This window comes from Rissa tridactyla, chromosome Z (assembly GCF_028500815.1).
Source record: "Rissa tridactyla isolate bRisTri1 chromosome Z, bRisTri1.patW.cur.20221130, whole genome shotgun sequence".
NCBI lineage: Eukaryota > Metazoa > Chordata > Aves > Charadriiformes > Laridae > Rissa > Rissa tridactyla.
This window is the reverse complement of record NC_071497.1, coordinates 85,815,180-85,837,732: the sequence shown is the minus strand read 5'-3', so window position 1 is coordinate 85,837,732 and position 22,553 is coordinate 85,815,180. Positions and strand designations below refer to the sequence as shown.

Here is a 22,553-nt window from a genome sequence, read left to right as displayed (position 1 = left end):
CAGGGTACACTGGGAGAAACTTTGTGCTAAATAGCTATAAAGGAACACATGCTTATATTATGTTATTTAATAATAATTATATACAACTATATATAATATGTATATAAAATATATATATAATTATTATTTGGAAGTGTATGCTTCTTCCCCCAAAGGATTAACCCTGAAGTTCACACACACGCATATAGTTAACCCTGAAGTTCACACACATATATAAAAATATATATACACACCTATATGTAATCTTCTGTCTACATATAAAAAACACACACATTGAACAGAGACTGCCGAAATCCTGTTTTCTGTGGTGGTCAGCATGCTCGTATCCATTAAAACAATGCCAAATCTTGCCTCAGTCTACAAATCTCTTGGTTGCCAAAACTATACTCGGATAGGGAGCTCCGCAGATTAACATAACCCTGTTTAAAAAGGCAAAATAACAATTTAATCAGCTTAAAATTTGCAGCAGAGATCTCCGCACTCGCGCCTACTCAAATATTTTGTCCGTCTCCAGGGCATTCCACCACGACATGAGGTTCTTGACTCATCGAGGTGCTGGATAAGCCAGTCATTCCGCTTGGCTGAACTGCTTTTTAGAGTTTAAGATATATTTTAAAAAAAAAAAAAAAAAAAAAAAGGCATCAGAATGTCGAGCGCGTTCACACATAAAAGGAAAACGGCAAAAATTTCTGCAAAACGCTGCTGATTCCCGTATTTGTGTGGACTCAGCAAGACTGCACGAGTGCCGGGTCTTTTTAGCTATGCAGGTGCTATCTTGTACCCAATCTTTAAGTGTCCTAATTAATAAAATGCTCCTCACCCATCAAGGACAGCCCCTTCCCCCCCCCCCCCCCCCCATCCTTTGAAACTCCTTCCACCCTTATGTTTTTCCCATTAGTTATGTTTTTTCTCCGCTGGTACTATCATTTTTAATTTCTTAAGTATAAACAAAAATCCTTGGAGGGAGTAGCTAATGTTTTGGGATCAGGCACGGGGTATCCCCATAACATTATTTTTCTGGTCCCTGCTTGTATTTAGCACCGCGCGACCACACCATGCTCCCCCCATTAGCAACGCACCGGTAGGTGACTGACTTCAAAGGGAAATGTTTCAGCTTCAGTTGCATAAAATTCATTTTAACCACTCTCCAAATCTATTTTTCCTGGCTGGAAACTCTAACTGGCTTCTGCGAAGCCATTGAACGCTATCGATCAGGTAATACATTTTTAAAATTCTCTAAATAAAGGGGAGTGAACGCAGAAAGAGTTATTGATCCATCTAGCCCAGCACCTTCATCTCTGAAAGCCCAGTTACGTTTCAGCGGGTAAACCCTGTATTTCCAACAGAGTTTGGGCTGCTGGTCCCACATCAATACCCTGAAAAAGAAGCCTCTTCAAAACGCTTAATTTAAATATGGAAGTCAAATATTTTCAGGTAGCATTAATTTTTCTCTCATCTCAGTGAGAACAAGGTATCTCCGCTCCATCAACCTTCTGGGAAAGGGCGTAAGACCAACACGTTGGACACTTGGACGTGAGAGAGGAGCTGCAGGGATGGAAAACCTACACAGCACAGACTCAACAGTTACACCTGCGAGAAATGTAACGACCGGTATCAACGCTTCCCTTTACGCGGAATTTGTCAGTGTTGAAACTTATCAGGAAAAGGAACGGGAGAGGAGCAGTCTTTGCTTTGGGGAGGGATTGGGATTTATGTACGTTTGTCTCTTCTTTGCCTGGAGTAAAGCATCACGAGATTTATCCTAGATTAAAGTGCAGCTCTGTCTGCCGGCTCCCACATCCACATGCCCTGTTCCGCACAGAACGATAAACTCGGAGCAGAAGATAATTAAATAGCCTGTTCTGTATTTGCTTTCTTCAACGAGATAGCGAGGCCTGAGCAAGTCTGATGTACCCCACGGTGTGGGATCGCAGAGAAATAGTTAGTCAAATCGCAGAGAAATAATTACTCAAATTTTCTTGGGTCCACCAGCTTCTGCAGAGCCGCTGCGACGTCCGTCCATCCACCCAAGACCTGCCTGCTTCTCTACCGGTTTATAACAGCGGAGGACCTGCTGCATTTTGGAAATTGTTTTTCAATGAGTATCTACCAATCAGGTACATCACTGGGTTTGACTTTTAACATTAGCAACAGATTGTAACTGGTTTTGTAAATATTTCAGGACCGGGGCGTTTGCGCGAGATGAGCTCACAAAGGAAACCTGAGAAAGCCGCTCATTTTTCATGCTTTCATTGCCGCGTCAAACGGCGTTACGGTGACGCAGGCTTCCTTCTTCATACTGCTCTCTCCCGAAGTGATTCACACACCCCGACGGGATCCACGCCTGCTTTATTCAGTGCTTTCCGCGACCTTGATCTCGGAATAACCATTTTGCTACAGGAATTTGTGCGGCAGAGTCAGAGGTAAAACTGATTTGACCAAGATGCGCGGCGCTTACAAATCCTTCGTTCTTGGCAAAAAGACCGAGGTGATTTTATATGCCGCTTGTCTCACCTTTGATGGAGCTTTTCTTCCGCAGCGGCAAACAAAACTGGTCCGAAAAACCACTTCATATTAAAAACTCCCCCGTAAAAGGCATTTGCAATGCAAGGCATTGGCAACAACAACAGAGCTTATACATATGGATGCTCCATAAAAGTCAGCAATAGTGGTTTTCTGCAAACATTTTCTCTCGGAACCAATTTTTTTTTTTTTTTCCTTTTTGCTACTTTCTCTTACTTTTTAGGCAGTGACCTAAAAGTATCTCAAACCAGCAATTGCTGACCCAACGCTCCGGGAAAACTCTTCCCCTTTCTGTTCCTCTTTAAGGGATGGTTTAGGAAAAGAACATTAAAAAAAATATATTACCTCAATCTCGATCCATTTAAGAATAGCTGCTTGATTCAAAGGCATCGATAGTCTAATTCTGAATATATGCATTATTATAGAATCATAGAATTAGTCACAGAATTCTAATAATTCTAATCATAGAATTATTATTATAGAATCACAGAATTATTATTATAGAATCATAGAGTTATTATGCAAAGAACAGTTGACAAAACTCTCAACTTTCTGAAGACGTGACACTCTCCCCCTACAGTTATAGTTTGCTCTTTGATATAATTACGGGAGAATCCAATGAGACTAAGCAGGAAGAAGAAGAAATTATATATGATGGTGTATCAGCAAATCTATCAATTCAGTTATGACCACCTACAGAAAATTGGCTTTATAGAACTCGATTTCTCCTAGATCTCTGAAATTCCAGGCGTTTATCCCACCGCCAAACCAGGCTGCAATCAGAGCGAGATCCCGCAAGTAGGTATAAGGGTACAGAAACCTTTTTTCTGGATTTATGTCACATTTAGGGACATAAATTCAAACATTTAGGGAGTTGGGGTTAGGGGGGTTTCTTTGCCAAAAAAGCTAAGCAGACTTTGAGTCTCGCTTAAAGAAACATGAAACAAAAAAAGCTATATAAAAAAAAACAAACCTCAGAAGCCAAAAGGGAAAAAGCCCCAGAAAATATTTAGAAAATAATTGTAGTTGACACATTTAATCATCTTCAAACATTTCTTTAAACACTAAGCTCTCTAACGCTACCAAGCGCGCAGATAATTTATGTAGTGACCAGATTATCTGCACCGATTTATATAGTAACCAGGTAACCTGCACCGGACCTTTTCATTTTCATTACACAGGGATACGTGGCTAAAATACTGCCAAAAAGGCCACGATACAAAATTAAAACGTAGCAAAATATATTCTCTCTTCTGGCAAATTCATTCACCTCTTGCCATTTTAGGCCTACGCCCAACGCAGAAGGGGGTATTTTTAGCTCTTTTAAAAGAGCCAAGAGGAACTCCATCGTGAAATCCCCTCTGCTTCTTGCAAACAGCCTCATTATTTAAAAGATCAAAAGCACCTTGCTGCCACGTGATGCAACTAACTTTGATCTGATGTTGTCTACTCAAACTTCGGAGGAGATAATTATTGGACTGTTAAGTTTTCCTGCGCTCCGCCTGCAAACGCCTCGCTTAGCCCTCTTCGCGCTACAGGTACAGTAACAATTAAAGGATTACGTCAATATTGAGCAATTCAGAGTTTGTTAAATAAACGAGCATAGGAACTCTAAGGGGAGGCACAGCAAGATCTGCATTTGTATCTAGGCGAAGAAGAAAATAAAACTATCCATTAATTATTCTGTTTATGAGATATAATGATTACATGAGAAACTTCAGTGCATTTGAGAGTTTCCTACTGGTAAGGATGGATTCGAAAACTAAACAGATTCTGAGCAAATTAGTAACCTTGGTACATTGCTCTGGAAAGACAGATATCAGGGGATTGCTGTCACCGTCTCTCCAGTTTAGTCGTGTAATTTCTTTTGAATCCTTTGAACATTTTCTGTTATTGATACAAACATACACGAACACGATGTTTCATTTGCAGTTGTGTCACAAATGAGTGATTTAGCTCACAAAAATAAGAAACGTACACCAATGCTGTGCCGAAGTTACAGCTCCATTTTCAACCCCCCCACCCCCGTCTGTTCCATATCTGAATTCCACACGGGAACAGAAACCTTACCAAAGCAATCTCTGACCTCCAGCCGTGGCGAGGCAGTTTTGGTTTCCCCTCGAGACTCCTGAGTGGCATCTTTCATCTTCCTCTCGGTCTAGTTTCACGCTTAGCACTATCTCGGCATTCATAGAATCACAGAATGTGTTGGGTTGGAAGGGACCTCTAAAGGCCATCTAGTCCAACCCCCCTGCAGTGAGCAGGGACATCTTCCACTAGATCAGGTTGCTCAGAGCCTCACCAAGCCTGGCCTTGAATGTCTCCAGGGATGGGGCCTCCACCACCTCTCTGGGCAACCTGGGCCAGTGTCTCACCACCCTCAGTGTAAAGAACTTCCATTCTGTCGTCTTCTCTTGGAGATTTTTGTCATCCCATATTCATCCTCACAGCGTGTCATATTGCCACCACAGACCTCTCCGTGGGCAGGAAAACTTAAGTACCTTTAATTTCTACACGACACGCTTACAGCAGAAGGCCTACCGGAGCCAACGTTAGATTCGCTACAGGCTGGACGCAGACAGGAATACATTTTTCAAAAGGTACATAAAGGACAGAGATTCTCAACTCTTAAGTTTCGTGGGAACTACACGGTCAGAAATCACCTGTGCAGTGCTCAGTCGCGCTTACCAAGGGATATCGCAATCTATTGTTGGGGCGAAACGTCAATGTAATTTATTTCTACTTCTCCAACAACAATCAGTCACCCGCTGCCCACGAGATTTAAAATCAACATGTTTCAATAAGGCACATAAAAGTATGCTGCCCAACAACTTACCTGCCTTTTCGATAGTTGATTCCTTATAATGAAAACAATTCCATCGTAAATTAACTTCCACGATTATAAAGCCACCTTTTTATTTTTACCCAGTAAAACAATGTGTTTCATTAATGCACCTGAAGAAAGCGAACTGAACCCTCCATCACCACTAATTATTATATTTTATTATGGCTTGATAAAAGGATATTGTTATACAAGCGCTGAATAACCCATAATCCAAATTAAGGCGCTATTCACTAATGAAAGTATTTTTCACACAGAAGCTTTAAAGCCAGAATGTAAAATGAACAGCACGTGGAAATATGTTATTGTTTGACTAAGTATTAACTACGTCGTTCTTTAGATCTGACTAACACTAATGCGCTCTGCTATTGTTCAACGGTTTCAATGAAGAAAAAAGGAAAAAGGCAGCTCGTGAATTTAAACAAATTTCGGATTCCATTAATATTTGCCATAAGGAAGGAGTTGGAGGGGGGCGGGGAAGCAGGGTCTGTCGGGAGGGCGCTTTCATAGGATTTAACGGGGAGAACCCTCCGAGCATCACTGCCGAGTGAGGACTTCCATGAATTTACTTGGATTTTTATTAATTTGGCGAGAAGATGTTAAATACGTTGATTTTTCTTATCTTACCGCATTGACTGTTCGTGAAATAAATAAAAAAATATATCAAAAAGCAGCTACAAACCTGATTTTCAATCCACTGCGCTTGCATAACAGAGACATCCATTGTAATGCCAAAAATAAGGTTTCAGGGAGGAGAAACAAAGGGAAAGGACGACGTACGGAAGGCAGCAGCAATTAGCATCCGGTATCACAAGATGTTGGGTGACAGCAAGGCTATCGGGCACGGTGGGAGGTATTCAAAGATTTACAGGGCTCGGTTTCCATATCTGCCCAAAGCGGGGAAGGGACTTGTACAGTTTGCGGTTACTTGGGAGTTCTGAAAATGGGAATAATTAAAAACCTTGGTGGAAAAGCAAAGCGGGAGTCGTTCGTGTACTCACCCATCACCGAGAGCTCTGCCGAGCCGCTGCTGTTCTCGTTCTTGTAGGTGACTACACACGTGTACGTCCCAGCATCGTCGTCAGTCACGTTCGAGATGAGTAAGTTACTGCCAGCCAGTAAGGAATACTTTTTGGACCTGAAACATCGATAACAGACGTCTACAGTGTGCTAAGGTGCTCTCTCTATCTAGAAAAATACACAGTAAATTACGCTGTAGTTCTCAGCTGTGATTTTTGCTGTTAATAGCTTCACAATTCCATTTTAAATACCAGCCAGGTGACATTTATGATGGAATTCCACCCTCAGATTGGGTGCGGAGATGAGTTATTGCAGTGGGTAAAAGACACATCCCGCCTCCTTATTACATTTAGGAGGAAAACCTCACGGCCTCCAAAACCACCCCGTTGAATTTAAAGCATAACTGGGTGGTTTGCCCCGACTTTGCCCAAGGGAACGTAGCGTTAGTTACGCGACCCACGAAGGACTGGAGCTACCTGACGGGGAGCACTTCGTCTCCTCGCAGCCACGTGAAGGTGGGAGGCGGGTACCCAGAAACGCAGCACTCCAGAACGGCATCCTTCCCTTCCATGGCCACCACGTTCGACGGGCGCTGCAGGAAAAACTGCTGCCTGTGCAAACCTGGATCTACAAAAGCAAAAGAGACAGTTATCCATTTAAAAACAAACAAATAAACAAACAAAAAAAAAACCCAACCAACAAAACAAAACAACATTCTTTTTGTTGGGGATGAGGAATATAAAACGACTGATCAATAACGGACCCTGAGAGACCGCAGCTTTCACAGATTCTTACTGATGGGAAAAAGAGAAAAATCATAGTAGAGACATATAAAAAGTGTATCAAATGGCAATCTTGGAGCTGCTTACAGGTTGAACCCGAGGGAGCAATTTAAAGGCAAAAAAAAAAATAGCAGCTTTTGGGAAAGTGAGAAAGGACTGTTTATAGCCTGGTATTAAAGTCAGGTCTTGGAAAGCCACAGAAAAAGGCACGGAAGGCAAGAAGAGACAGAGAGATAAGGTTAAGAGCGGGACTGGATTAACGACGCTATTTTGGAGTTGCAAGAGGGAAGTTCATAAATACGGCAGGTAAGAGAAAACAAGAACAGCTTCAAGTTAGGAAAACACAGAAAGCAAAGAAAGAAATAACTTGAAAAAGCCCAATTGTGAAGGAATAAGTAGAACATTAGCGCCCCGAATTCTCCTTTGCCTGACCCAAGGTGTCCACGGGGACACCCTGCACGGTGGAGGGTCTCAGCCAGCCCCAGCCGCGGGCAACCGAGCCGAGCTCAGGGTGCCGGCTTCGGGACGGGCTAAATCTCTGCCTCTGACTGCCGCGGGTGCATCACCACCGACCAGGGGACAACCCACCTTCACCCAAATCCCACCCGTTGCGCCTGAAACACCAGCGCACCAAACTCAGGAAAGGAGCTGGGCTTGTTTGCTTTTTAACGAGCCTGTTCCTACTCTTGAAAATGACTTTGTTTCCTTATCGCAGATGTCGAAACAAATGTGCTGGACTACAGCCATTAAACATTGCTCCTTGTTTCCTGACACAAACGGAAAAATCACACAATATAAATGAATGTTCCCACCACGTTAACAGCTACAAGATCGTCCAGATCATCTCCAAGTAATCAGCCGGTTCTCCCATACGAGTAGAAAGGTACTGGGACTAGCTGCGTGCATTTCTTACGGATTCACAACAGCACATTGCAGCTTCTCACTGGAACCAGATGGACACAACCAGCTTCCAGCCACAAGCGCGTGCAACCGACGCAGAAGTTGTCACGCGCAGCGCAACGGCTGCCGTCTGTGAAGCCACCGCAGCCGATCCCAGGGATGCCTTTGGCCTGTGAGTTGCACGGAATCTCTTGAAAACACACACGTTACACCTTACCGTACGCCATTAAATACGTGGGAGCTAACTAGCAGAAAACCAAAGCCTTTTTGTCGATTTTTTTTCCCATGTTTTATTTTGATTTTTTTTTTTCTTTTTTTTTTTCCCCCAAGTCAGTTGCCCAGGGATGAAAACAGATGTGCAAAACCAGAAAGCAAACAAACAACAACAAAAAAATAATCTATAAATAATATCCAGATCTTAATACGGGAGCGTCTCCTTCCCTTCAAAAGCACTTAGCTCTGAAATCGCAAAGAGGTCGTCTTTTGATTAAAATAATGATCCCGGTTAGGATGGAAGATGGCAGCAGCAGTAAAAGGCACAGCAACAAAAATGTAGGGAGAAGGACATCAAGGAAGATTAAGTTTAAAGTTCGAAAAAGGAGATGATTGATAATTGAAACCAAAGGCTTTAGTAGAATACATTTGGCTGAAAGGGTTCTTCAAAGACATCCAGAATAAATGGAATTCCAGAGCTGGCATGGGCTGGGCATTAGACAAAGTTGCAAAATCCTCACGCACACAGAAGTAGCTCAATACGTGTTTCTGTTCCATGCTTGGAAAAAAGCAGGATAGCACATTCATATTTTACAGTGATGGGAAATACTTTTTTTTTTTTTTTATAGTGGGGACTAGAAACAACATTAACGAGACAGCACCAGTGTCTTCACTCCTCCAAGGAAAAGAATGTTTTCATTATAACTCCGTCAACAATCTGAAGATCTGTTAATAACTACCATAGCTTAAAGCAAATCCCTCCTTTAAGAAAAGTGAAAAACAGCAGCGCCTTATTTGGGATTTTTCCTCTTTCCTGTAATTTGCCTGGCAAAATTCTGGCTGTTGGTGAGGGCTACAATTGAACGGCCACCCCAATGAAAGCAAACCCGTTAGCGGAGGGGTACGCGGGCAGGCAGCTAGACCGAGCCCGGGGTTAAACTGAGAGGGTACCAAGGTGAGAAACTGGAAGCACTGGAAGGGGAAAGTCACCGTCCAACACCACGCTGGGACGCAAATCGTTAGACAATAACGGCAGGCGACAGACTCAAAGGTAGGCAAGTATTTTTTACTATCATTTTGGGATCCTGTAATTAACATAAAATCATGAAAAGTACTTTAGTCGAAACCGTATTTTCAAATCAGCTTTTCATTTAATGGGCAGTTACGTATAATTTCAGCCTGAGACAATACCAGTACTACACAGCCCCGTAACGCATCTCTGCTCTTATCCCCACTGAAGCTTGTTTCTAATAGTCATCTCCTCGCCTCTTGCTTAGCTCACTTCTGCTTAGCTCACTTATTCCTCATTTAGGACGGTTCCTTTTGCCTCCAGCAGCCCTCTGGGCCGTAATGTGGTGTTGCCTTGGGCTGCTCCCCTGCTCTGCAGAGAAACCCCTCACTGCCTGCATGAGGGAGAGGGGCCCGTGCTCTGCCATAGCACTGCTATTGCCTGTTCTTCATCATCTCATCGTCTTCATCACCACCGGCCCAGGTTGCCCAGAGAAGCTGTGGATGCCCCATCCCTGGAAACATTCCAGGCCAGGTTGGACGGGGCTCTGAGCAACCTGGTCTAGTTAAAGACGTCCCTGCTCACGGCAGGAGGTTGGACTTGAAGGGCCTTGAAAGGTCCCTTCCAACCCAAACCATTTGATGATTTCCAGGTCTTGCTCCATTCAAGACTCCCAAACAGAAGCCTAAGCTCACGTTTGAACTTTTCTGAACTCCCCAACAATCTAGCCGCTGGCTGAAAAGGCAGCATCTTCTCTCCATCCCTCTCTCATCCGCAAGCTCAAAAAGCAAATGGAAGCAAAAAGCAGATGGAAACCAAAAGTGTCAGTTGTGCAGCAACGTTTTGCTGCTGGATTTCCAGTTGTACAGCTAACGTTAGCAGCTTAAAGCCACATCGAGAGCTGAAGAAAATATCTGGTACAGGAAGGAAAAAAGAAGAAAATATCTTATCCTTTTCCGAATAATAGAAGGGAGAGAGCTGTGGTTTCAAACCCAGGAAGATCAGAACTTGCACTTTATTCAGGCAAGTTCCCAGCAAGGGGGGGACTCCTAGGAGTCCCTCCTGAGTGACTCCCTCCTGGGGAGATCACTGTGCCCTCGGGCATCACTGGTGGCAGTCAGCATCCACCGTACCGAACGCAGCCCACCGAAATCACAACCCCAGTCGGTCCTTACGTCGTTGCACCTTACGCTTTGTACCACCTTCCAAAAAACCAGAGGTAGTCTAAAACCAGAGCTCAGTAACTACGACATGAAAGGCGGTATTTTCCAAAGCTACGATCACTTAAACCATAACCTTACAAGGAAGCAAGGAGTCTCCAAAGGCCACCCTTTCCCTCGGGTGGACATCTGCTGAAGGAAGCGGTACTCATCTAGCGCCCAGGCAGCCGTTTCAGTGTCTGGTTCAGACTTGCCTGATAAAACTCCTCACTGTTGCACCAGTGCAACCAGTTATTTCCAGCTGAGAAATAAAAAAAGATCGGTCCAGCAAATCAGATTTTTTTTTTTTTTTACGTTAGAAAGAAAAAACAAGTGAGAAGATTTGAAGACCAAAGGGCCAATAAATCTTGTTTCTTGTCTAAGCCAGGGCACAGAATCACACCCATCCGGAGCTCAAAAGCACATTTGAATAAGTGCGTTCTTCAGGAAGGCGTCCAGTCTTGATTATACAGATATCCAAGGTCTTGCTAAGCCCTCCTCCACTTGATTAAAGAGCACTCGGGGTATTCTCCCTGACAAGGTACTTCTACGCCATAATCAAGCCCACATAATCAACCAACTATGGCCCAGCTTTAGCAGATGAGAAATTCTTTGCATGAAGCCCTAGCTCCCTTGGAGGAGCTGTCTTCATTTCAGCCATGATTTAATCTCTTACGCACCAACGTGTCGTTTAGGACCCGAGCCCGCAGCTACGGCGTCCCCGTCCATGGGGAGGTGATGGGACACCTCTTGGTCTTCTCCAGCATTAGCTTTTCAAGCAAACTCCTCACCTGGGTCCATGTGGAGCGAGAGCTGCTTCTACCTCTGGGTCATGGACCCCACCACCGCCTGTGCCCACCACGCGCCCACTCCGAGCCTGATGCTGGAAACAAGGGCTACGCTGTCTTCCCAGCCACGCAGAGCGCCTACCGCGTTGTTGGAATTCATCGATTTTATTTTATATAATAACGTTTAGGAACGAACAGATATACCTAAACCCAATTATAAAGCAGCGAGCTGTAAGAAGTTATTTTCCCCAAACAAAGCAAAACCTCTCCTTTCGTATTTAGCGTTTTTTTTGAGGACACAATGTGCGGTAATGACGTACAGCTACAGGCATATTTTCCATGCTCGTTAAATCAATGACACACAGTTAAAATTCAAAACCACAAATAGGATTTGCAAGCGCGTATATGATTTCCATAGTCCCCATTATACTGATATCTGAGAATACCACACTATTTGCAAAAAAAAAAAAAAAAAAAAAAAAAAAAAAAAAGAGATGCCTTCACAAAGCCTTATTGGGATAAGTCATTTCATCTCCTTTTTATAGACGGATAAAGGAGTAATTGAGACATTTTGTGATTTAACTAAGGACATATATGTATTCTGCAGCAGGGAAAGGTCCTGAATTATTATTTTTTTTTCCTCATTCTTATGTTCAAGGCATAGCTTCTGTCACGTTTTACCAGCACACTTTATAGTCAATCACTGACGGTTCTCTCAACAAACCCTCCGATTTGTGTCAATACGCATTGGTAAGAGTTGGGGATAATATTTATTCTCACACCAAATTGGTCTTAAGCAAGCGGAACTCAAGACAACGCAATTTATTTCTGCACTCCAAGGCAAATAAGCTGCAAGCGGTTCACTTGGATTCAGCCAAACCGACTCTTCAGCACTCGAGGAGAAAAATGTTACCGCAGTATTTTAGCTACATTCTAAGATTGGGAAGAAAAAAAAAAAAAAGGGGGGGGGAAAACGCTTTCATAAAAATGCGTTGCATCCTGTTGTATGGCATCTCACTGCGCTAAGCTACTTCGTGCTACGCTGCGTTTGTAAGTGCTATTCAATTGACAAAAGACTCCCATCACATCATACACAGGAAAATTTTTCTGAGCGTATTTGGATAATATTGTACTTTGCCGGTAGAATTCTATTTTTTTTTTTTATTGCAGCAGTTTTTATATTGCAAATTACAGAACTGAGATGCCTTTAATGTGACGCTGATGTGAGAGACTATCTCCAAGTGTTCAATAGTCACATTTCTAAATTTGATTAAAAGAGATAAAGATTTATACCAAATAAAACCCAAATTTGCTCTCCGCTGTCAGCGAAGAAAGGCCAGCAAAATTCCCCAACCTGATCTCGCCATCACGCCTGGAGGCTGAACACTTAATCCCAAGGAGAAAGCAAGGGTTATGTGTGACCAGCGTTAGAGGAATCTGTCATTACAGTGATACCGATCTCTCAATATACAGAATGCATTAAAAATGTATAACCGGAATGCAGTTACTACTTCGGGATTTTGCTTTTTTTGCCTCCACCTCCCAAGCCCCTCGGCTACCGTTTTTCTGCTTCACCTCGTCCATCCTCCTCTCCCCAAAACCTCAGGCCCGTCTCAGCAGAGCGACAGGACCGGGAGCATCTAAGTCATAAGGATGCAAAAAGATCGTAACATCAGCACCGACGCACGGCGGGGCGCAAAGACTTTCTTCTTCCTGTAGTAACTTCAAAATACGTTAACTAAAGCGCAAGGAAAACCGTGCCAAGTCGCTGCTGGAGCGTGAGACTATACATCAGGGGTCCCATTTCCAGCTTTAATGATGATTTCTCACGAGACACGCCGTTTCCTCATCCATAATGAAGACAAAAATATTTACAGCCCTTTGCCTTGGTTCTTCGAGATCCGCGGGTAAAAGAATAATATAACGTTTATTACTGCAGGGGGAGAGAAGGGATAGTGCTGGTTTGTATTTACAAGACAAAAAGAGGAAGCTTTTTCTCTAGTCATTAAAGTTTTAGAAGGAAAATTGAAACGGAGTGAGGAATGGCTCCCCAACTATTTATCCTCTGTCCTGAAAATGGAGAATAGAGCTGAGGTGAGGAAGTAGCAACGCATTTACGCTCTTCGTTTCAGCTGAGCTTCGGCAGACGTTATTCTAGAGCTACATCGTTCCTTGAGACGCAAAGGCAGAAGCAATTAAGGAGCAGTGGTTTGATCCAGGTAGTAACTGAATCCAGAGAAGAGCCTAATACCAGATTTTCCATGCGGTTCTATGAACATAACTGGAGAGGAGAGAGATTTTTACTCCCAAGTTCCAGTCTGTTTTGAGTTGAAAAAAATAAAGATAATTAAAAAAAAAAAACAACCCAACATAACAGACTAGCTTAGTCAACTCTTAGAAACAAGCAGCAGCCCCAAACTGACTTGTAACTTCATTGGTGAGACAAGCTTTTAAACACTTGCCTAATGGCTGTCCTCTAAGCCAACTCCAAACCTTCTGCAACATTTCTGACACCCTACGGCACTGCGACCTCAGCGTGGATGTCCCCCGTCTCCTGTGCCACGACCCAGCCGTTATCCTTACTGGGATCTCAGCCTCTCCCACAGCACCCTTCCACCCTCATGCTGCTCATTACTCAAGATGAACCTCCAAGATTTTTGGTCATAAGAAAGTATTTGCTCCAGCCCCACGGCTCGCCTGGGAAATAACCAATCATATTAAAATATTCCTTTTTTAATTTTTTTTTTTTTAATTCTGTCTTATTTATTTTTCGGTATGTACCACCTCTGTGATACATGCATACGCCTTTCAATTGCATTTTTATTGTTATATGGTATATTGGAGAGTACAGGGTCAAGAATACATTCCCTTAGTGACCACCAGCTGCTCAAGGGTTGGGTTGGTTTGTTCCACACCACTGGAAACTTCACGATCCAAAATTCAGAGTCAAGAATTAACGGTCCCGTGAATTTCTCAGCTAATTTTTCCAGCTACATTTTTATTTGGATGTGCCGACCTGAAAACAGCTGGGTTCGGACAAGCTTTTTAAGCCATTCCTGTCAAGATAGTACTACATTTGTTTATTTCTTTTTAAGGAAAAAAAAAAAAGTCTTTAAATAATCAATGCCATACATATAAAAGCACGTGTTCTTTCAAAAATTAGTTGGGTTCTACCGCTTGCACCCAATTCATAATAAACACTGTTTCAGTTATACTTGGAAAAGATCTGTACCCTGAACTTTACTAATTCTTGATATCTTCCACGTACTTTGACTCTCCACAAATCCTCGTTTTTAATTCGTTATTACTATTATCAGATTATGTGCTCCAATCTTTAGATTTTTTTCTAATTTCTTTCTAACCAAACTACTGGGGGTTTCAATTACCGCGGCCTTTTCTTTCGGTGTTATAGCAATATTGTTTTGTGCATATATAAAATAGACTTGCAATTCCCCAGTAGCCATCTGATCAATTCCACTTAAATTCCGTCTGCTACCTTGACTCCTGCACAGGGGGAATTCTCTTCTGGTTTAAGAGACAACTTCACAAAATGTAGCGCTGAGGAGACGGTTGTGTGTGTGTTTTTCTGGCAAAGTGGTGGCCAGAGAAGACGACAACGTGTTTGATGGAATTAAATCAAATCAAACAAACAAATGAACAAAAGTCGTCAGTTATATCCATCGTTGCTGATGTTTAGGATCTATCATAGTCGTAGTCATTAATAGTAGTTTATTAGTATGTTGTTATTACTATAATTATTAGTAGTAATAAAACAATACTCCGTATTAAAGCTCTACTGCCACTGTTTAGTATAGAACAAATGTCAAAGCAGAAACACAGGGGCTGTTCCAACCCTACTGAAGTCCTTTTTTGTTTGAGATTCCTTGTGAACTGCATTTCGAGAGCGGAATCGGTGATAAATTTCACAGGGTCTACACCTTGTTCTTCTCTGCCTCCCCAAATTTGCAAGCCAGCCTGTGGCCCGCTGGCTGACAGCATCAGCATCCTCAAACCACCTCAATGTCATAAAGTTACTCGTATTCCAGGAACCTTCCAATAACGACTTACTCCTTCAAATACCTTCAGACATAAACGACGGCATGTTCTTGAGGTCCTTGTTCTGAACCCCATCTGTGTTTCAAATCTAAGGACTAAAACCAATCCCGTTTAGAGCAATGGCCGAAACCTCTCTGCATAATTAATAAAGGCAAACCCTCCCGTGGCAGGCGGCCAGGGCGCGCTGAGCAAAACAGCTCTTCAGTACGTATTAGTTATTTTTCTTGTGATTGCACGGATCTTGGGACCAGCTCCATGCTAAGAGGACACACTGACCGTACGTCCATCCATCTCCACTTTTCTTTCCGCCTAGGCAAGCCGCTATGATGTAGGAAATTGATATTTATAGGTATTATGCACGAGATTACTTAAGCACTAATCAGATTTATCCAGGGGAGAGAGGCAACACGTAGCTCGTTCCGCAGGATTATTGAATAAGCATTTTAAATTTAACCTTTTTTTTTTTTTTTTTGTTAAAAGTCAGAATACAGCTGGTTTATAAAGTGACCTCAGCAATGGTACTCATTTGGGATAACCCAGATACTGGGAGTTATTATAAGGATCTTCTTTAACTCGGAATTTCCCTTGTAAGGACGCACACGGACAGACAATACCATGTTTGCTGCCTGGCCTTCAAACCTGACTTTATCAGATGACACTTTAGGAGATTATGTTTACCCAACAAGAAAATATTTTCCCCCCAAATCCATCTAAATACTACCGATAATTAAAAGAAAAAAAAATAATAATAATCGGAGTAGTGACACTTCTGCTGCATAAGGCAGCATGTTCTGTGACAGGGTATACCCCATCCAAATGGTCCTCTCCTAATGAGGTAAAAATGAATATTTTAATAGAGATTATCCCAGTTCAGCAGCACAAGTGATGCCCACGCTGGGTACGCTGCTCAGGACAAGGCTTTTAATCCATTTAATTTATTGCTGGGTTTGAAAGGCAGGAGGAGCAGCGCCTAAAAATCCAGCCTTGATTTAAATGCAACTGATGGAAAATTCAGTACAAATACAAACAGTTCCAATGGCTATTATGGGGTTTAAGCATTTAACTTCCGTGTGCAAGAATACAGCTTCAGGTTTCCAGTCATTAGTTTTTCATGCAGTTTATAAAAAATTGCAGATTAAAGAGCCTTTTCGCCCAAGTAAGTGCTTACAGAGCACACTAACAGCGAGTCTATAAAGATCTCCTGGATAAAGTACAAAATTTCCCCTGTGTTTACCAAAAGGCAGGCTATGTACAGTAAACACTATAATTCTTTTCTGAACTATTATTAATTTATCAACCTTCACTCCCTCAGCTGCTGCCTCGAACTGGAAGCTGGTATTCAGCCGGTTTTCATGGAACCGAAATCCCTCCCCGAGCATCCTTCCCACGCTGGCCTGCGTCACCTGGCCGCTAACTGAGCCCAAAATATACGTTGTTTAAACAAGTTCAGCTTATACCGGGGTCCGGATGCACCTCTGGTATCGTGCATCGCCTCTGCAATTTCTACATCTATAAATGAGACTTTTTTTTGCTGAGGTTTTTGGTTGGTTGCTCTGTTGTTGTTTGGTTTTTATAGGCACTAGTCGAAATTAGGGCAAGGGACCCCTGGCAGGAAATAGGCGCTGGGGAACATAAACGTGAAATTGGTTATATTAAAAAAAAAATAAATTCACAAGTTCAGTATTTATTTTAAGTGGGCTCCATCTGTTTTCATCTAAGAATAAACACTGTAAAGGTTAAGAATAAGGTAAAGACCTGACTCAGACAATTAGTGGCCGTTAGGGAACGTACATCAACGCAGGGATCCTTCCAAGGTATAAAAGATGAGAAGAAATCTTTAGCTCTGGACCCGACACAAGCTCAGTGTGCTGCATGAGGAACGGATGGCTGAGCTTCAAAGCGATTGTGTGCTTCAACTTTGCCAGACCTTCCTCATGACTAAGTTTAATGATAAAACTCATATTAAACAACAAACTCATACCAACCAACGTAATTCGGTATATTCCACCCCTTTTTGTTTCCCAGACAGATATTTAGCAAATTGAATGTCCTCAGAGAAGATACCTCCTGTGTTGACATGACTATTCAAAATCAAGCTAAGACAGCGGTTACTGTATTAGCTTTGTCCCTACCACGATGTTATGCTCAATTTAAGTAAGTCTAACATTCATAGAATAGGTTGTAAGGGACCTTCAAGATCATCTTGTCCCAACCCCCTGCCCTGGGCAGGGACACCTCCCACCAGCCCAGGTTGCTCCAAGCCCCGTCCAACCTGGCCTTGAACCCCTCCAGGGATGGGGCAGCCACAGCTTCTCTGGGCAACCTGGGCCAGGGGCTCACCACCCTCTCACCAAAGAATTTCTGCCTCAGATCTCATCTCAATCTCCCCTCTTCCAGTCTAAAACCATTCCCCCTGGTCCTGTGGCTCCCCTCCCTGATCCAGAGTCCCTCCCCAGCTTTCCTGGAGCCCCTTGAGGGACTGGAAGGGGCTGGAAGGTCTCCGCGGAGCCTTCTCTTCTCCAGGCTGAACCCCCCCAGCTCTCTCAGCCTGTCCTCCCAGCAGAGGGGCTCCAGCCCTCCCAGCATCTCCGGGGCCTCCTCTGGCCCCGCTCCAACAGCTCCGTGTCCTTCTGCTGTTGGTGCCCCAGAGCTGGAGGCAGCACTGCAGGGGGGTCTCCCCCGAGCGGAGCAGAGGGGCAGAATCCCCCCCCCTCACCCTGCTGCCCACGCTGCTGGGGATGCAGCCCAGGCTGCGGGGGGGTTCTGGGCTGCCAGCGCACATTGCGGGGTCACACTGAGCTTTTAACGTCGTTGTTCTTTTACAAAGCGGAGTCACCTAAGCATCAAAGCAAGCCTGAGCGCACGAGGCAACTTCTGCACACACTCACTTAAACCTGACCATTCACCTCTCCTTCCTAATTCCTTCTTGGGGAATCCATTCCCACTCGGTCCGTTTTGCTGCCGTTTTCCTTCTCTAAAGTGCAACCACGAGGAAGGAGCTGAATCACGCAGCAGCAGCCAAATTCTATCCGCATTAAATATGAAGGCATTACATGATATCGTTACCGTTATCTCGCACCGCAGCTCAGCGGAGAGGCTCGGGGACAGAGGAGGAACCTCCAGAACAGACAACAGCACAGCGGCAGATTACTTGAACGGCTAAGGATAAATGCAGGATTATTATTTATAAACAGAGAATTAATAGCTTCCAGGCACCGAACTACTCAACTTCTGCTTTTAAAATGCCATCTGTGTTTCTGAAGCGTACAGACCTCCCGAAGAAACTTACTCCTTAATTTACAGAAGCAACGAATTGCGCTAAGAATTAAATTCCTTAGTGCCCGTTTGTACGAGATGATCTGCTTTCCTTTTCGTACGGTAGCATTACTCCCTCTAAATTATTAGATGAGCGCATGTAGTTATCTCTGAATACGCATTCCCTACGTTTTCATTATTTGCTGAAAATTTTTAACCTGGAAGTTTCTGGACCTCAGAGAAAAGAAGGTAGAAAGGTGAAAAAAAAAAATAAATACGCATTTGAAAGGAGCTTTCTGCAAAAAGCTGCAACGGCCACTCGTAAAATTAGGAGCAACAGATAAAACCTGACACATTATAAACTCCTCAAGAGTTTTGCTCAGGTTTGCTGGGCTTTTCTATAAAGGCACTTCAAAATCCGTTGTCGCGTGGGCTGGGTCCTTCTGGTTTCTGACGGAGGATTTATTGAGGCTGGGGCTGTTCGGGAAATGTGTTTATGGATGCGCTGGGGGAGAATCCGCCCCTTCCAGAGCCTCCCCAGGCAGAACCGAGCTGCACATAGGAAAACAGTCACTTGTAAAGTGTCTTTTACTTATCAAAGTAAAAACTTCGATGCCCAGTGCCTTGCCCCACCTTTCAGACACATTAAGCACCTACGAACTACTTCTCTTTAGTTATAGAGGTTGGAGGCTCACCTATTCCTATTACCTGGAGAGTTAAACTACATCGGGTCTGGTAGGCTGAATTCTACTTTTTTTGTGCAGGAAATCAGTAATTCCTTCATCCATTTTTTTTTGTTTTTCTTACCCGTATTCATATTGGATGATGATTTTTTTTTTTTCTATCAGGAGGAGATACAGACATCTCCAGACCCACCACAACATCAAATCAAATATTTAAGCCGCAGGCGCTTTGACTAAAGAAACTAAATGACGGAAGATGTTTATCCCTCCTTCTTTTTTCTTGCGTTCTCTTTGGAAGCTGGAGAGATGATTAGACGTTATTTGCCAGGATGGTGGTCAGTTTTGCCACAAATCCTGACAGATATGCTGTGCGGTCAAACAAATCACAACCACTCACTGTAGGAACAGCAGCGTTTTAAAAATAGAGAATTATGACATACTACCTAACCTTTTTGTTTGGTTTTGTTGCCTGTTCCTTTGAATAGGATTTAAAGCTTTCACTTTTTTTTTTTTTTCTCCTCACTAACCGGGGAAAAGGCCAACAAGAGTATTCTGCCTTCACTAATTATGGAAGAGGAGAGCTGCAAACTGAAGACAGATTTCTACCAACAGGCGAAGAACAGGAGAGGCAGAATTAGCAGCAAAGTATCAGATAGCTCTGAAGCATCAAAGCGTGCACACAAGAACAAAACTCCCAAGAGGCTCAATAAGATCTGAATTTTTGTTTCAGGAGCACCACTCATTTCTTATAAGAGCTGCTGTCTGCTCACATTATTCAGAAATGAGACCTTGTGCTGCTTGCCCTAAGCCAAACTCTAACGGACTCCACTAGTTCCCTTGTTCTATATTTTCCTCATTATTTGCTCCAGTGTTTCCCTGGTATAAAATTTTAACATGCTAGGGAAAGATAAATTAATTCCCCTCTCTCCTATAGACAGCCTGAGAGAGGCCATTTAGCCAGGATGTTAACGACCGAAACTGGGAACAGGAAGAAACATCCATCCATCCTCAAATGATCAGCAATGTAGACACATGACAAATTAACAATACTCTGAGGACCTGAGGAGGCTGAGAGAAATCTTCCCGGTCTCTCTAAAATACAAAGTCTTGTGATTCTCTTAATTTTAATCAAGACATCTGAAAAAAAAAAAAAAAATAGGTGTTTTTTCCCCCACAGCTCTCATTGCCATCAATAAGAGATGCTGGAACAGGTTGCCCAGAGAAGCTGTGGCTGCCCCATCCCTGGAGGGGTTCAAGGCCAGGTTGGACGGGGCTTGGAGCAACCTGGGCTGGTGGGAGGTGTCCCTGCCCAGGGCAGGGGGTTGGACTAGATGATCCTTGAGGTCCCTTCCAACCCAAACCATTCTGTGATTCCACAATCGTGGAGGCATGAATGCCTCCAGCACTGCCCAATGCGTAAGGAACGACACACGGCTTTCAGGCTCATGATGAGCTTGGAAGCCCCAAGGGCAGCCTCCCTTGGGCAGCCCATTAGATAAACCAACACATGGGGAACAGGTCCACGCTATGGAGATCGGGCACAAAATCTGGTCCCCAAAAAGACAGGGAAAAACCTGCAGGGAACCAGGTGATGTGGTCTTTGGCTGTTCTGGTTGTTATTTTGCTTTGCAGCTCCAAAAAGAATCAGCATCTACTACTGCAGTGGAGAGTGAGGACACGGCTTTGGTTTGTAATCCCAGGTTTAGAGGGTGAGGGGGTTTAGTTTGTCTCTTTTGGTGTCAAATTGCAAAACACAAGAGGAACTGTAATCCCCCAAATTCCACTGCAATAGGAGCTGTTATAAACCACTCCTAGAAGTGTGGACGATCTCATCAAGTTTCACATGTTGTGAGCACATGGACACTTCCCTAGGACTGATCCCGGCCTTCCTGATTTCAATAGCATGTGGACCACCTCAGAAGTCTGAGAATCCTGCTCAGTTACCTCTCAGGGAGAAATCATGCAAGCCGACAACATTCGTCTAGAAAATTCATGCGTAAAAAGTTTCTAAAAATACAACATCTCTGTCCCACTTCATTAGCGCTTACATGTTAGCGTGTAGAACTAGAAAGGAAGGAGATTTCACAGCGATACCTTTTTCAAACCACTCTCCTGGCGCTCGGTTCTCGGTACTATACTGCAGTGGTAAACCATCTATTTAGTTGATGAGTTTATTACGAGAGAGAGCAAGATGCTCACTTGGCATGGAATTTAGGAACATTACCTGTCCCAGTTAAATGGTGTCAGATCCCAAACTGCACTCTGGCCAACTTGGCAGATCACACCAGGCACTGAAGCATCCAAGCAATCTAACTTTGAGTAGGTAAATTCAGCAGCCAATCCCACCAGATTGCCTTCCCAATCAACGGGGTGAGAGGAGCTCTTCCACAGAGCGCTCTGGGACAATAATTAGGGTGCTCTGAGGTGAGAAGTACTTCCCTCTCTCCATTGACCATGTCAAAGAGACCAGCTTCAAGCATATCTAAATTTGGTACTTGGAAGTCAGGCAGCATGAATACTTTCCTACGGTGTCAACGCCTCACCTTTGCATCCAACTGCTTCTAAAGGTCTCCAGGTTCTTCCATGTGAAGAAGAACTTGGAAGCTTGTAGAAGTAACTGGAGAGAAAGGGGGATAGATCAGCCTAGCTGCCCCACTGCTCTTTCAGAGAACCAAAGGACACGACCAGGCAGGAGAGAAAGGCGGTATAGAAGGGTCTAGTTCTTACCTGCCAAAACTCTGACTTCGGCATCGTTTCCAGTTCTTGAACTGGCTGGGTTTTTGGCCAGACATCTGTAGATCCCGCTGTCCCCATGCTGAACCCTGCTGATCTGTAAAGCTCCGGAGGGCAGGACAGCCACCCGCGGGTCACCCGGGCTCGGGAACAAGTCCTCCTGGTTTCGCTGCCAGTGTACCACAGGCATGGGCTCCCCGACAACTTCACACTTGAGCAGAACCGTGTCTCCTGCGAAAGCCGTGACAGATTCTGTCTGGGAAAGGAACCTCAGTGGTCCTGCAAACACAAGGGGAAAAAAAAAAAAAAAGCAGGCAATTATATAGCTGCTGAAAATAGAAGTCGCACACTGTTTCCATGCTGATTTGGAATTTGTTAACAATCCTGACTAAATAAATAAGTAAAAAAAAAAAAAAGTGATATTCTGAAAACTGCTTGGAGATTGCTATAATGGCAGGGTGACTAACACCTTCCTTTGTAAACTAGACTCGTTAACAGCAAAGAAAAGATGCGTTATCAACATAAAGAGTAACAAACCCACTCAGGAACA

General features: G+C 43.6%; 1 protein-coding gene across 1 annotated transcript in view; it reads right to left on the bottom strand.

Annotated features, from left to right (window-relative positions):
- The window catches only part of LOC128902487 (netrin receptor DCC-like), a 592,493-nt gene that overhangs the window by 282,302 nt on the left and 287,638 nt on the right, over positions 1–22,553 (bottom strand). The window contains exons 3-5 of the mRNA XM_054185611.1: positions 21,998–22,282; positions 6,862–7,012; positions 6,367–6,503 (exon numbers count right to left, since the gene is read on the bottom strand). Of these exons, the coding sequence (XP_054041586.1) occupies positions 6,367–6,503; positions 6,862–7,012; positions 21,998–22,282 (573 nt within the window). The remainder of the gene's footprint in view (positions 1–6,366; positions 6,504–6,861; positions 7,013–21,997; positions 22,283–22,553) is intronic.